The sequence below is a fragment of the Taeniopygia guttata genome, chromosome 5, assembly GCF_048771995.1.
Source record: "Taeniopygia guttata chromosome 5, bTaeGut7.mat, whole genome shotgun sequence".
Taxonomy (NCBI): Eukaryota; Metazoa; Chordata; class Aves; order Passeriformes; family Estrildidae; genus Taeniopygia; species Taeniopygia guttata.
The window spans coordinates 3,107,160-3,120,729 of NC_133030.1; the positions used below are offsets into that span (position 1 = coordinate 3,107,160).

The window sequence follows — 13,570 nt, forward strand, 5'->3', positions numbered from 1 at the left end:
AGCCGAGATGTCTGGGAGGGTTTTGCCTTCCCTCGGTGGCAGTGCCAGCCTGGAGAAGGCCATTGGTCCCTGCCAGGCCCCTCTCCCCGCGGTAGCCATGGCAACAGGGATGTGTGTCATCCTCCTGCGCTGCGCAGGGATGCTCCTCCTGCCTCAGAGCCCTGGGTGACACAAACACCCTGCCAGCCCGCAGCCAGCCAGCAGCCTCCTGCCCAAGACATCAGCCTCTCATTGCTGCTTTTTCTTTACACATCCACATATAGCAAAGAAAAATGAAAGCTTTTCAGAGCCAGCACTTGGGTGGTTTTTTGCTGGCAAAAATTAAACACCACTGATCATTATTTTCTCTGCTTTTTGTCAGATAGTTTCAAAATGTAAAACAAAACCAGATCTTTAACTGAGATGAATCTAACAGTATGTTTGAGCAATAATACATATAAGTTTCAAAGGTGAAGCTTTAAAAGTTACTTTTCAGGCCAGTTTATTGATCTACAAAGCCATTAGCACTATGTAGTTCTTTCTGTTTCAAGGGAGGTAAGGCATATGATTTCCTGGAGTGGTTTCTATTCCTTTCTTTCAATATTCCACTTTACCCCTTGCATCATCTTTCTTTGCACACTCAAATTTTGTACATTTAGAAGCCTTGTATAATACACACTTCTTAAAAATGTGTCCGGACTTGAATGTTGCAGTGGCCCAGAACACACCTTGGATCTTTTCTTTGTCAGATCTCTGAGCAATTCTCTGTTATTTCATTTACTGAGCCCCCAGAAGTGCTTTTTAAGTAGGCAGGTGTGAAGATTGTAAGGAGCAGCCTGTATCTTCTGGACGTGTGTGTAATTGCCATATATAATCATAAAAGCTTCTGAGAAGTTTGTGCATGTACCCCCCCCCTCCTCCCCACCCCAAAATAATCCTCCACCTGACTGGTAAAACTTTGAGATATTTTTAGCTGCTTTCACATCAGTATGCTAATGATACTTAGATTTACTCCTTTATTTGAAGGAAGCTGAGCAGAATGTAACTCACCCCAGCTAAGAGATGGTTTGACACAATTGGGAAAATAAGTGAAAACCACCATTAGAGGTTTGGTGGACCTTTGATGAAATGCCCTGGCATCTCTAGCACCAGTGCAGTTCGTTAACATTAGGTAATAGTTAATAATTAGTTAATATTTGGAAAATCAGGGTTTGAATTACCTAGAAGCTACAAATACAAGCATCATGTTTACAGCCTTTCTAAAACCTCCCAGAAGCTCTGCTGCTGATCTTTAAATGGGAATCCTTTATAAATTGATCATGGTATTAAGTTATATATAATAGTACCTCTTTATTTCAGAGTATTTTTGGGTTTGCATGTTTGACATCAGAGCTTTAATAGGCAACTCTTTCCTTAACATTCATTTGGTGTACTTTGGAGGCTTTCAGGATAATTGTGGGTGGGATTTTTTTTTTTTTGCTGGCTTTGAGTTGTGTTTTCTGAGTTCTTCATAATCAGAATTTCTGCTGCCAAATCAAACACTGGTACAAAAATTACATGAAAAAAATTTTTTAAAAATTAGAAAATAAATCCAAACTTCCAGACTATTTCAAATACTAAAGATCTAGTGGTGCATTTAAAAATAATGTTATCCTACTCTTTACAGCAGTCTGGTTGTGGGAGAATATTGGACTTGCACTATATTTCAGTTTTGGAATAAACTGAAATAGAAATAAAATATATATATTATATTATTATATATATTTTTATATAATAAATTATGCTGGTGGAAGTTCAATTACTGGCCCAATAAATACATCTGATGTTATCTGATGTTTGAATAGCTTTTACTACTCTTATGATTTGATGTTGTGAAATAAGCATCTGTCATCCTCTGTCCATTAAGAGAACAGTTTCTTCCTCTGTGTGTTGTTCTTATGGATGTTCCTCATAAAGAAAAATATTTTTCTCATTTAAAAAGTTTCTGTACGTTTTCTGTATGCTTGTGTTGAAATTTTGAAATACTGTAATGCTTTCTCTGCCTGTTTAATATCCATGATATCTGGAAAAAACAGTTTTCTTAAACGTCTGGGTTATTTTCCTGTTGCTTAAGTGCACATCAAGAATTGCCTGAATCTGCTCTGATCAGAAGTAATTAAAGAATATTTGACTAAAGCTTCTCTTTTTGCAATTCTTTGTAAAACTGAACACCTGATCTGAGGGGATGCCATACCGAAGTGTTGCATTATCCCGTACTGTTGTCCTGATCTCCATGCAGGAGTGTGAAAAGTTCTCTTTTCATAACTAAAGCCTAAAAGCCTGCAAAGCCTGAGACTAAAGAAGCCAGAGTCGAAACCCAGATTGCTTCCCCAGGGACTGGAAGTGAATTGGCAGATCAGCTCCCTGGGTGAGGCACACAAGTGGATAAAAGCAGAGCCATGAGGGGCTGACTGTGTCTCACCACCCAGGCTCTGCCTCCCCAATGTGGTTAAGGAAGCTTTTGGAAGAGCAGCCTCTTGTCTTGTCAGAACCTTTCCTCTGGATTTCCAGAGAAGCTGTGCTGTGGTTTTTGCTTGATAGTTGCTGTTTATTCCAGCTGTTGGAAATTAATATCTACTGATGCCTTGGGAAGGCTGACCTAGAGCAGAGGCTGGACAGAGCTAAAGAATAGAACAGGGATTGAGTAAAAGGATGTCCTCCATGGATCCCCCTTGGGCAGCACCAGAGCCCAGCCAGGGCTGCACCCAAGATGAACCAAAATGGTCCCAAAATGCACGAGCGCTCCTGGGGGCTCTCCCTGGGATCAGTTCTGCTCCATTGGCACCTTGGAGTTCATTGTCCCATTCCAGCTCCAGCCCAGGCAGTCCCATCCTGCTTGTTTTTCTCTCTCCAGCCCACGGTGTTTGTGCTCCTGGGCTGAGATTTGGATCATTTGTCCTTGGTGCCCAGCTGGAGAAGGAATTGTTTTGTGTCCCTGCTCTGTGCAGAGAGCTCAGTATCCCCTCATGTGAAGCTCAGAAGTGCACACTAAAGCAGCACAGAATGTGTAAAATAGAAAAGCTAAACCTGAGGCATCACTGCAGTTTATCAAAACACTTTTCTCTTGTGAAAAGTTCCTGCAAGCTTTTACTTATCAAAATTAGTATTTATATGTATATATATGTGTGTGTGTGTGTGTGTGTGTGTATAATTAAAGAAAGCTGGTCTTCAAGTATGAACCCTGAACACTAGAAATGTTTCTTTGATTACCTTGTGCAGGAAGTCTTTTCAACGAGGGAGTTGAACACGTCTCTTTTTCAGCTATTCATAGAAAATATATCTAAAATCCTTCCTAAAGACCACCAGAAAATGTCACATCAAACAAGCAGAAATGAGAGTTGTTGTCATGAGGGATAACGTTTTACTTTGCATAAACAAATTGCAACTTTAACTTCATCTGTCCCTTCAGAGAAGGAGCTTTACCTTGGCCACTGCCTCTAAAGCAAACCAGAAACTCTCATGTCAAGGTGTGGTCCTTAAGGGACAGTCTGCTGATGTCCCCATCAGACTCTGAGCTTCCCCAGCTGTGGCTACAACTTCCTTCCTTAGTGGGAAGATGTTGAAAGGGACATCAGTGATACTTGGAGACTTGACAGGCTGGTGGTGTGCTGGTGAGCTGAGGCACTGACCTTGTTCTCTTAGAAAGAGCAGGAAAAGTGGAACTGAAGCAAACATTGGAATAGTCAGATTATGAAAGTGACACAGTGGAAAGGTGAAATGTGTTTGATTACTCCAGCAGACTGTCTTAGAACTGGGAGAAATATTCTTCTATGTGTTTTTTAAGACAATCACAGAGCAGGGAAAGGACCTGAAAGGTGTTACTGGATTTTATTTCAGAATATACTTATATTTAGCTGGTAAAAAAATACAAATTAATAGTTCTCAGTATTTACATGTGTCCATTACATTTGTACTTGCTTATCCATGATATCTAAGCAGTGAAAAAAATCCCATTCCATTTGCATTTTTTATGAGATGGATAGAGATTACTATGATTACATAAAACACATAATTATTATGGATATGCATTCTAGAAATTGTGTTCCTCCTAACATTTAAAAAGTAACAACCTTTTCTTTTATTTCCCCAACAGCAAAAACAAAGGAATGTTTTGAGGATAGGAATCCAGAGTCTGGGTTCAATATTGTGGGGTGATGATGTTTGTTGCAGTGATACTCCTGAAGATCCTCAGAGCCTGACAAAATTCCTCTATGTTCTGCGTGGCCTGCTCAGGAAATCCTTGTCAGCCTGCATCATCACCATACCTGCTCACCTCATCCAGGTAGGAATGCTGCTTTTGCTGGATTGCAGAGCTGGCACACCACTTAGCAAAAGTTTAAAGCTTGTGGTAAAAAAACAAATGCAGTTCGGACATTTTTAAAGTATTTTTGTTCAAAGTGTGAACTTAAAACATGACTATATCTTCTGCTTTATGATTTTATGGGAGAGTCATGCTGCAAAATCTACAAAGACCTAAGTATAAAATTATTGTAGGAACATTATTTAGTAGTCTATTAAAGCACACAGATTTTGGGGGTTTTATTGCTGAAACTTCTAGGGTAAACAGTCCATGAAGAAAAAATAAAATTCTCTTTTCTCAACCACAAAAATAGGAATACATTGTTCTGGAAGAGGGCCTCAAGAAAATGACACAAAAACTTATCCAATTAAGAATTTTATGAACAGTTATGCCAAATGTGAGTCTTATTCCTTTTTACAAAAATTGTCAAAATTTCAGAAACTGTAGGGAATGTGAATACCTATAATGTTCTCTTTTTCAATTATTTTTACAACATCTCTATGCACTTTCCCAGTGCTTTCAGAATGCCTTTTAGAGTATCAATACAAGGCTTTGCAGTCTGCTGTCTTTATCTAAAATGCTTATTGTAGTGATATCTGATTTTCTTTTTAAAGGTACAGATTTGCTCTGCAATTCTAATATCCTCTTATATTAGGACTAGGAGCAAACCAGTGCATGGCATGAGCCATTTTCCCAACTGCAAAATCAGAAGCAATTCACAGCATTGTTCCTGATAGTATACAGAGACTTAAATACATCTTCTGAAAATAAACTTTTTTAGCAAAAGGAAAAATGTAGATAGTCTTTTGTTCTGTGAGTGATACTGTAGCTTACAAAAGCAAAAATATTATTATTCACAATGCACAGGGAGCCTATAATTTTAGATATTTGATTTGATTATAGTAAAAAAGTACTGGATAAAACCCTATATTATGCAAAATATTTTCATAGTAGGTGAGTTTATCAATAGATTAAATCCTGGCTTAAGTAGGTACATGACTCACAGGTACTACATTTTGTTAAAAGTCTTTGAATACCAGCAAATGTTATTTATTTAGATACCATGCAATTAATCCTTTGAAAATAAAGGGGGTTAGTTTTCTAGTTTTATCATTGTAGTCCAAAGTGTATGAATGTTTCTCTTGCAGTACATACCTCCATTTCCTTAGTTATTGTTTTTAAATATGAAGTGTCAGTCTGCCTTTAGAAGGAGAGACAGTTAAATTTAATGCAAGAAATAGAATTTATGAATATAAAACTATGATCCTACTTCTTACACACTGGAATTGTGTGTCCATAATAGGGATATACAACCCTTTCTATTGTTGTCTTCTTTATATATCATGCCAATAAAAATTACGTTTGTATTTTAGAGAAGCACAGAAGTGTCTCTAAGACAGAAACTGAAGTTTGTTTCAAACTTACTCGAGAAGTTGATTATTGGTTTGTGATTATAAATTCCAGGGAGTTAGGATTGAAATTATACCACGTTTTTTAAATAACTGAATTTTTAATTTTAACAGTAAGTGCTAGAAAATTCTGAATTAAAAAAAAATAAATGTACAGAATGTGCAGAATCTTTTCTTAGCTGTCTTAAACAAACACAGGCATTAATTTTATTTTTTTTTTTTAACTGTGAAACTTGGTGCACCCGTTAAGCACGGCGCTGTGGAGAGAGCTGTCATTAGGAGGAGCAAAGCTGCTGAGGGTCCCTCCTAGCCCACATTAGTGAGTTCCCAGAGCCCTGCTGTGCAGTTGCTGCCCTCTCCAAGCAGCCTGTTAGAGAGCCCCTGGGAGCATGTGTGCAGCCTCCCTGGCACTGTTAATTGGGGATGCTGGCGGGATGAGAGCGCAGCCCAACATGTGCTGGCTCCGCACGCCGCAGACGGAGCTGCCTGATGATCACAGCAGCTGCTCCCCTTGCCTCTGCACAGCTCCTCTTCTCTCTGCTGCACTCCAAAAGTAAAGAAAGCATCCCTTCTTCCCAGCAGAGTCAGACGCAGGGATTTCTTTTCGTTCCAAGTGTATTATCTGTTTAATTCGATCAGCCAGTTCTAGCACGTGCTTTATCTGCTGAATCTTCAAGTCAGTGCACTGAGCACTTAGAGAATTCACACTGTTTTCCTGAAAATGTAGTAAATTCCCCATTTTTTTCTCTGAACTACTCTAGTACTACTCTGATAGTTCCTCTAGTTTCCAAATTGTAGTTCAGCCCCTAACTAAATTAATTGGGTGACCTCCAAATAAATTCTTCACATGTGTAATTTTCGTGAAGGACATGTAAGTTCAAAATCACATTTAATCAAAGTTTTGTCTGGATTGCAGATACAAAAAAATAGTTTTGTCTTTGCCTGCTTTGTCATGAAAAAGTAGGTTTCTGGTAGCAACATAACTTATCTTGTCTCTGTCAGTCTCCAGTACTAGTTACTCCAGTGAAGAAGAAATAAAGCAATTGGTGGTAGTGATTTTTGACAGTCTTTTCAACCCAGACAAATTCTGGGTTTTATATGAAGTATATTAATAATGCATATATATGTAGGTGTGTATGTATATTTTTTGAAATTTTTTTTTTATGTGTTTTGCCAAATACTTTGCATGTTGTACTATGACAGGCAGTTGACAAATCAAATCTGGTTTCCTTCTCTTTCTTACCTGGTTTCTTTCTCTTTCAGAAAGTTTAATTTTGCCTTTACATTTCATGTATTATCCTTTTTCTTGGCTGGTGAGTCATTAAAATGATGCTCCCTATTTCATATTTTCTGTATTCTGGTTTGTAATTTTTCTCTTGCTGCCTCCTTAATCTGTTTCTAAACAGCCACTTTACCTTTTTGCATAATACAGCAATGCTATTACTGTTTGTTCATTTCCCCTACATTCTCATGTCTGATTTGACTCTTCAGTGATTACAGAGCATTAAACAGTGATTTTGTTCTTGATGTTTTTCCCTCTGTTATACACATGCACCAGTGTGGCTCTTCCATTATTCCAGCAGGCCATTGTCTTAGATTTAATAACTTGGAATTGCATTTATCCAAAGATAATGCTTATGAATCCAGCCTGGGGGGACAGTTCATGGTGTTCTGTAAGGGTATATTTTGGCAAAATACACAAGTTTGCAAAAAATGTCTGTTTGTGTGTGAAGGTTTTTCCAGAATAATTGGAAAAAATTGTAGTCCACTAAAGCACACAGATTTTGGGGGTTTTATTGATGAAACTTCTAGGGCAAACAGTGCATGAAGAAAAAATAATATCGTCTCTTCTCAGCCACAAAAATAGGAACACATTATTGTGGAAGAGGGTTTCAAGAAAATGACACAAAAAACTTATCCAATTATGAATTTTATTCGGGTGATGCATGACAAGTTTTACTTGATTGATATTTTCTACCGATTGAACATCCTCTTATCTTACACTGTCTGTCAGGTAATAAATATTGAGCTACTTACAAGTGTGATTTAAATAGTTGATGGAAGGTTATTTTTCAAGTCTTCCTACTGCTTCTTGAAAATGCATTGTGCCTAAGAAATCATATGGTACATTTGAAAAGGGAAAATTACTTCCATTTTTAAAATCTAGCATTGATCAAGGAGGGCAGACTGAAGAGGCATTTCATTTGTTGTTACAATTCCCAAGTTTAAGGAATATTATAAAAGCAAGTAAGAATTATTTTTCTTTGTTTTGATAATCGGTGCATTTAAATACCTAAATTTAGAAAAATAATTATTGTGCAATTGTGGGAATGAAAGGACTTTAATGTCACTTGTCTATGATGGAAAAGTCTTAAATTAGAATTTAAAATATTTTCCTGTTGTATTTTTTTCTTTCATTACTAGAAATCATTGGTAAATCCAAGAACATCTTTCCCTCAAAACACTAAACAATGTTTTAAATTCTATTCCTGTTCTTCCCGATTTTGTATCACTTAAGTTGTAGTAGATTTTTTTTTGAGTGATTATATTCAATGGGGAAAGCATAGCACTTGTTAAAGCCATGCTTTATTTTGAACTCAAAGCTGGTATTACTGGTAAGGACTAAAACCCACATTACTCAGCACGTACCAAGGGAAATTAATTGACTAATGAAAAGTCAGTATGAATAAGTCTTCTTACAGAGCCTGTCCTCAGAGTCTGAAGTTCCGTTTAGCAAATTTTCATTATTTCATCCAGTAGGTTAAAAAATTAATTTCCTACAATATTAATGTTTTGATGTTTCGAATTCACCCAAGTGCAGAAGTTACTGTATGTTTCAGTGTAGAAAAATTGAGAAACAAACCTTTTCACATCCAAAGCCTTTTGTGCTCACACTGAGTGATTTAGCAGCTAAACTCAAAGTCAAGCAAGGGAGTGCTTCAGAATCCATTGCTAAGATAGGATTATGAGATGTGAGCTCCTGTAGCTGGTGGATTTCTCACAGTTTGAAATCTTGATTCCTATGGCAAGAACTAAGAGTGATTGCCTACCTTAGAGCTCTCACTTCTGAGAGTTTGCTGGCGTAAAGTGCTGAATAACCTCCAAATGTATTTGATGAGGTAGCTGCAGGAAGATTTGCATTGAGATCCAACATCATGTGGTTTCTATATCATGGTTAAGGAAGCTTTCAAATTTCTCTGCAAAATAGAAACCGTAAAGATGAAATGTTCATAGTATTTTTCTGTACGTGCTTTTTAATGTTGCATGTTGCTTTTTGTCGTATGTGAGACACAGATTTTAACAGCTGTACAAATAAGTATCAAGAGTTGTAGGTTTCTGACAGGTATTTTGGATTATCCACATAGTTATAGGATATGAGTATTTTGGTTTTTAGATATTCATTAAAACATCTTTAAAATTCTGACTGAGTAGGAAGTATCCTGTTCAAAATTTAATTTGGGAAACAAGTTTGGTATTTTTTTCATTTCTCTTATTGCTGATGTGTTTGATAATCAAGCTGTAGAAGAAATAAAAGTATTCTGTGCTTTCATAGAATCAGATTTTAGTTGCCAACAGGCTGTGTTCTAGCACTACCACTTCTGATTTGGTAACAGCTACCCATTTCAAAAACAAATACAATATACATCTGAAGCATGTGTTTGTCTCCACATATTAGCTGTCTGTTAACCAAATTAACTATATTATGGTGAACCATCACACTGTTTGTTGAACTGGCATGCCTAAAACAGCCTTGTCATTTTATTAAATTTTACTTTTTAGAGGGACACTATATACACATCGTCACCATCTCTCTTTAACTAAAAAAACCTCTTTCCCAAAATTAACATCTTAAACTGGAGAAGTGGACGAGTACATGCAGCATGGCAATTTTATTTTACATTTTTTGTGTATAAACTGAAAATACGCCTGTGAAAATCAGGTAAGACTGAGAACCAAATATTTGAACTGCAGCATTAGACCTAAATAGTTAAATATCCCATCACAGTATGGAGATAGTCATCTGTTCCAGCATATGGAATCTTTTGGCTACTGGACTAAGCAGTTAATATAATGCCCAGTGTCCAGACATGGACACAACTGTTATGGAAGCAGAAGGGAGGAGGCTCATGTACTGAGCCCATTTGGACACTGATAAGTAAAGATTAGAAGAGTGGCTTTAAATAATACAGGGCAAAAAGGAGTTATTGCTTTAAGCAAGGAATTCTTTTAGAAAATGGAAGGTAGTATATTTTTTCTGAAGCAGTATTTTCTTTGCTTTTTGCTTAAGCAAAAGTTCAGGTTCTTGAGAAAAATTTTTTTTAAAGCCCTGTGACTCTGGCATTAAATTTAGGGTTTATCTGTTCTGTTTCAGAATCAGGACAAAGAACAATAATTTTGTGTAAAAGTATTTTACATTTAAATCCTTGCATATGTATTTTCCATCTTAAGTGATTTTCACAGAACCAAATATTGAACTTCTATGCAACGTGTGCTTAGAAACATTTTGATGGGAACTTTTGGTGTTGTTTAAAAATCTTGAAATTTCGGAATCCGGTTCTACCTCTCTTTGTTTATACAATCTCTATTAATTAGAATATAATCATAATAAAAAGGAATACTGCATCTTTAATGATGTTTTTGTGCCTGTGTAGTTAAGCTTTAATGCTAGGGGGGAAAAAAAATATTAAATTAGCCTTGTAACCTCTTTCTCTTCCAGACTGATGATGGAAAATAAAAGCTCTTAGCCACAGAATGTAACACTTAGAATTAATATTTAATTAGACCAGCAAATTGTACACCGTGGCTGAAAGCTTCCAAAGAGTTGTTAGTGCCACAATTGACCTACAAGTTTAATAATAACTCACTTCTAGGAGCAAGTGCCAGTTCAGCATAGTGGAGCCACTGTAAGAAAGTCCTGTGAGATTAAAATCAGCAAACCAAATGGCAGGCGAGGATTCCTGGGATGGAGCCTTCTGGAAAGCTGGGAGCTGGAGTAGCTTTGCAGCCAGGATTCAGATGAGAACAGTGGGCAAAAAAAGCTGATCCCTCCTGTTCTGGGAGTGTCTGGTTGTAGGCCAAAAATCTTAGAACAGATTTTTTTCTGAATGTTCTTATTGCAGCTATTAATTTATATCACAAATCAAGTCACAAATGCCTTATCTTCATCTTTTAATTAAGTTTCAATGCAAACATTGTCACTGAATTCACTGGTCATGGATTTACTCGAAGAAGAAGGATACGTTTTTGGTGTGATGTGTCATTTAATGTGTTTGTATTGCAGAATGTTTAATTTTATAGCATCTTTCTGCTACATAAAGGGGTCCTTGTTAGAGTAAGATATGACAAGCTATTTGTGGTAATATTATGAAATGTGTAAATTAAATATGAAATGAGTATACATTGTAAAATATAATATATTGAAGGTTAAATAGCTTAATCTCACTTTTCATTTTACAGAGAATTAAAATATAAAGCCAGGAGCTCTCCATTAGACATCCATCTGAGCCTTAATTCTATGGCAAATTATTCTAGTGAAATAGGGCACCATAAGTTCAAAAATGTGCAAACACACAGCAACAGACCGAGGAAGGAGCACTCTGCATTATTTATTGGCTAGATCCTAAATAATTAAAGACTTGCCTACTCATTAGTTAAAAATTAAAGCAGGGGAGGACCTTGCCAGCAGAGGGAGCAGTCATGTCTTGCCTTGGGTTCCCTTCGTTTCCAGCCCACCCATCATTTCCACCCTACCTCTCCTTATTGCCCAGCCAGTTTCCCATCTGGACCCAGCTCTGCCAGCCTGCTCCTGATGACAGCCTATAATTTTGTACTGGATAAGGGATTCGCTTTTTAAATGGTTTTATGTTTCAGAATCTTGCCACTTGGTTATCAACACCAGTTAGGTGTTCCTTTTGATGCTTGGGTGCTGTTAGTTGAAATAATAGTGCAGGTTCTTTTTGGTCACCTGGGAATAAAATGAGATTCACTGTTTAAAGAATTAAAGTTGCGGTGAGTGTTAGCCTTTCTAAATTGGTAAGAAAACTGCAATGACTTTTTTTTTTCAGGCAAAATGGCAACAAAAGGAACCCCTGAACCTTTTTCTTATAATGAAGGGTTCCCAATGGAGCCATAGGATTTTAGTTAAGCCACTTGGTTTCAAATATGTAATTTTGGCAGTTTTGTTGTGACTTTGTTGTAATTACTCACTCTTCAGACTGCCTTTGCATCTCTGTTTTGTACTGCACTATGACCAACTTGTAGCATGGCATATTTTCTGTGTTCAGTTTTCTAGAGGAATCTGCTGAGATGATCAAGGTTTTTTTTCAGTGCTTAAATTCAAGTAATAACCTACGGATTTCTAGCTTTTATAACAGTGAGGCAATCTCATTAGTGAAAACCAGATAATGTTCAGGGGAGGTGCTGGGCTCATCTTAGCCCACATCTTGTGCTGATTTCTTCCCAGCCACTGGAGAAGAGCTCAATCAGATTTATTTCAACTCCTCTGTGCAGCAGGACTTGTGCAAGGGCCCCATGCCCCAGAAGCACTCACAGGCACCTGCAGCCTGTGCTTTCAGTCACAGAAAGCTGAGGAAAGAGAAGAGAAAAGCACTGGACAGGGTTCAGCTCAAGAAGTGTCACCCTTTAACACACTGTACATCTGTCACCTGTTTCAGCCAGACAATAACAGGATTTTCAGCACCCAGCTTTCTGGGTTTCTACTCCCACACCATCTTCATGATGTTTTGCTGCTGTCCCAAATCCATGGATGAGCCTCCTAAACCAAACCTCAGACAGAGGGGGGCAGGCAGAGCTGCAGTGGGAGGCTGAGCTGGGATCCCAGCTCACTCTTGACTGCCTTTTGGCTTTGGCCAGCTCACATGACACCCTTTGTGTTTGTTACTGGCTTGTAAATGAGGAATGCAGCACTTGCCTGTCTTTTGTGAAGCTCTTGGAGATCAACAGATGGAACATTTGATTTAAACTGCTAGACTTGGTTCATTTTTTTTTTTTAAGACTGCAGCGGGAACTCTTATTGACTTGCTTAATTTATCTCTGTTTAGTGGTCTTTCATTTCACTGTTGGCCTTTAGGTCTGCCCTTCAATGGCAGAATAAACATACTTCTCATTTTGTAAGGTGCCAGGGTTTGCTGGCCTTAGATGGTTTCATAGCTCAAGTAATACCCAAGTCCATCTTCAGTGAAGATCCAAAGATATTATTTTTTTTAATATTGTGTGATATCTACTTTTTATTTTCTGGCTCATTATTCTTCCTGAAAATTTATCAAAATTAATTGAATACAGTTTCATCCACCTTCGTCTGACATTTTATGGTAATATGCAAAAACTGCAGAGTTCCCAGAGCAGAGACAACTATCAAGACCAATGTTTTGTTACTCTCTTCCCATTTTTATGAGTATGTTGCATCTAATTGCCTGCCTTTGTCTTCACTACTTGTCCTTTCTTTGCTTCTGCAACTTGTATAAAATTTTTCGAATACATTCTTTGCTGCTTTAAATTAGCTAATGTAACTAGCTATGTTATTTAGCTATTACTATATTATATATTAATATATAAATAATGTATATATTATAATATTTTTAAATATATATATTATTCCTATATTATATATTAATGTTATTTTACCTATAAACAAGTCAACCAAAATCAGTGCTTCTCTGGTTTCAGCCATACAGATTATTATACCTAAGTGCTATTATTGCCAGTAGGGTTCTTCAAAGGTAAAAGAAGATTCCTAATCAGTCAGAATCCCCAGGTGTGAATTTCCCATCACTGAAAGCATTGTGCTTTGTAGCAAAAACTTTAAGTTTCTTTCTTGAGCCTT

The 13,570-nt window shown here is 37.1% G+C and overlaps 1 protein-coding gene across 2 annotated transcripts in view; it reads left to right on the forward strand.

Moving 5' to 3' along the window:
* The window catches only part of ELP4 (elongator acetyltransferase complex subunit 4), a 139,969-nt gene that overhangs the window by 45,930 nt on the left and 80,469 nt on the right, over positions 1–13,570 (forward strand). For both annotated transcript variants that reach the window (XM_032748551.3, XM_030273352.4), the window contains exon 7: positions 4,112–4,300. In XM_032748551.3, the coding sequence (XP_032604442.3) occupies positions 4,112–4,300 (189 nt within the window). The remainder of the gene's footprint in view (positions 1–4,111; positions 4,301–13,570) is intronic.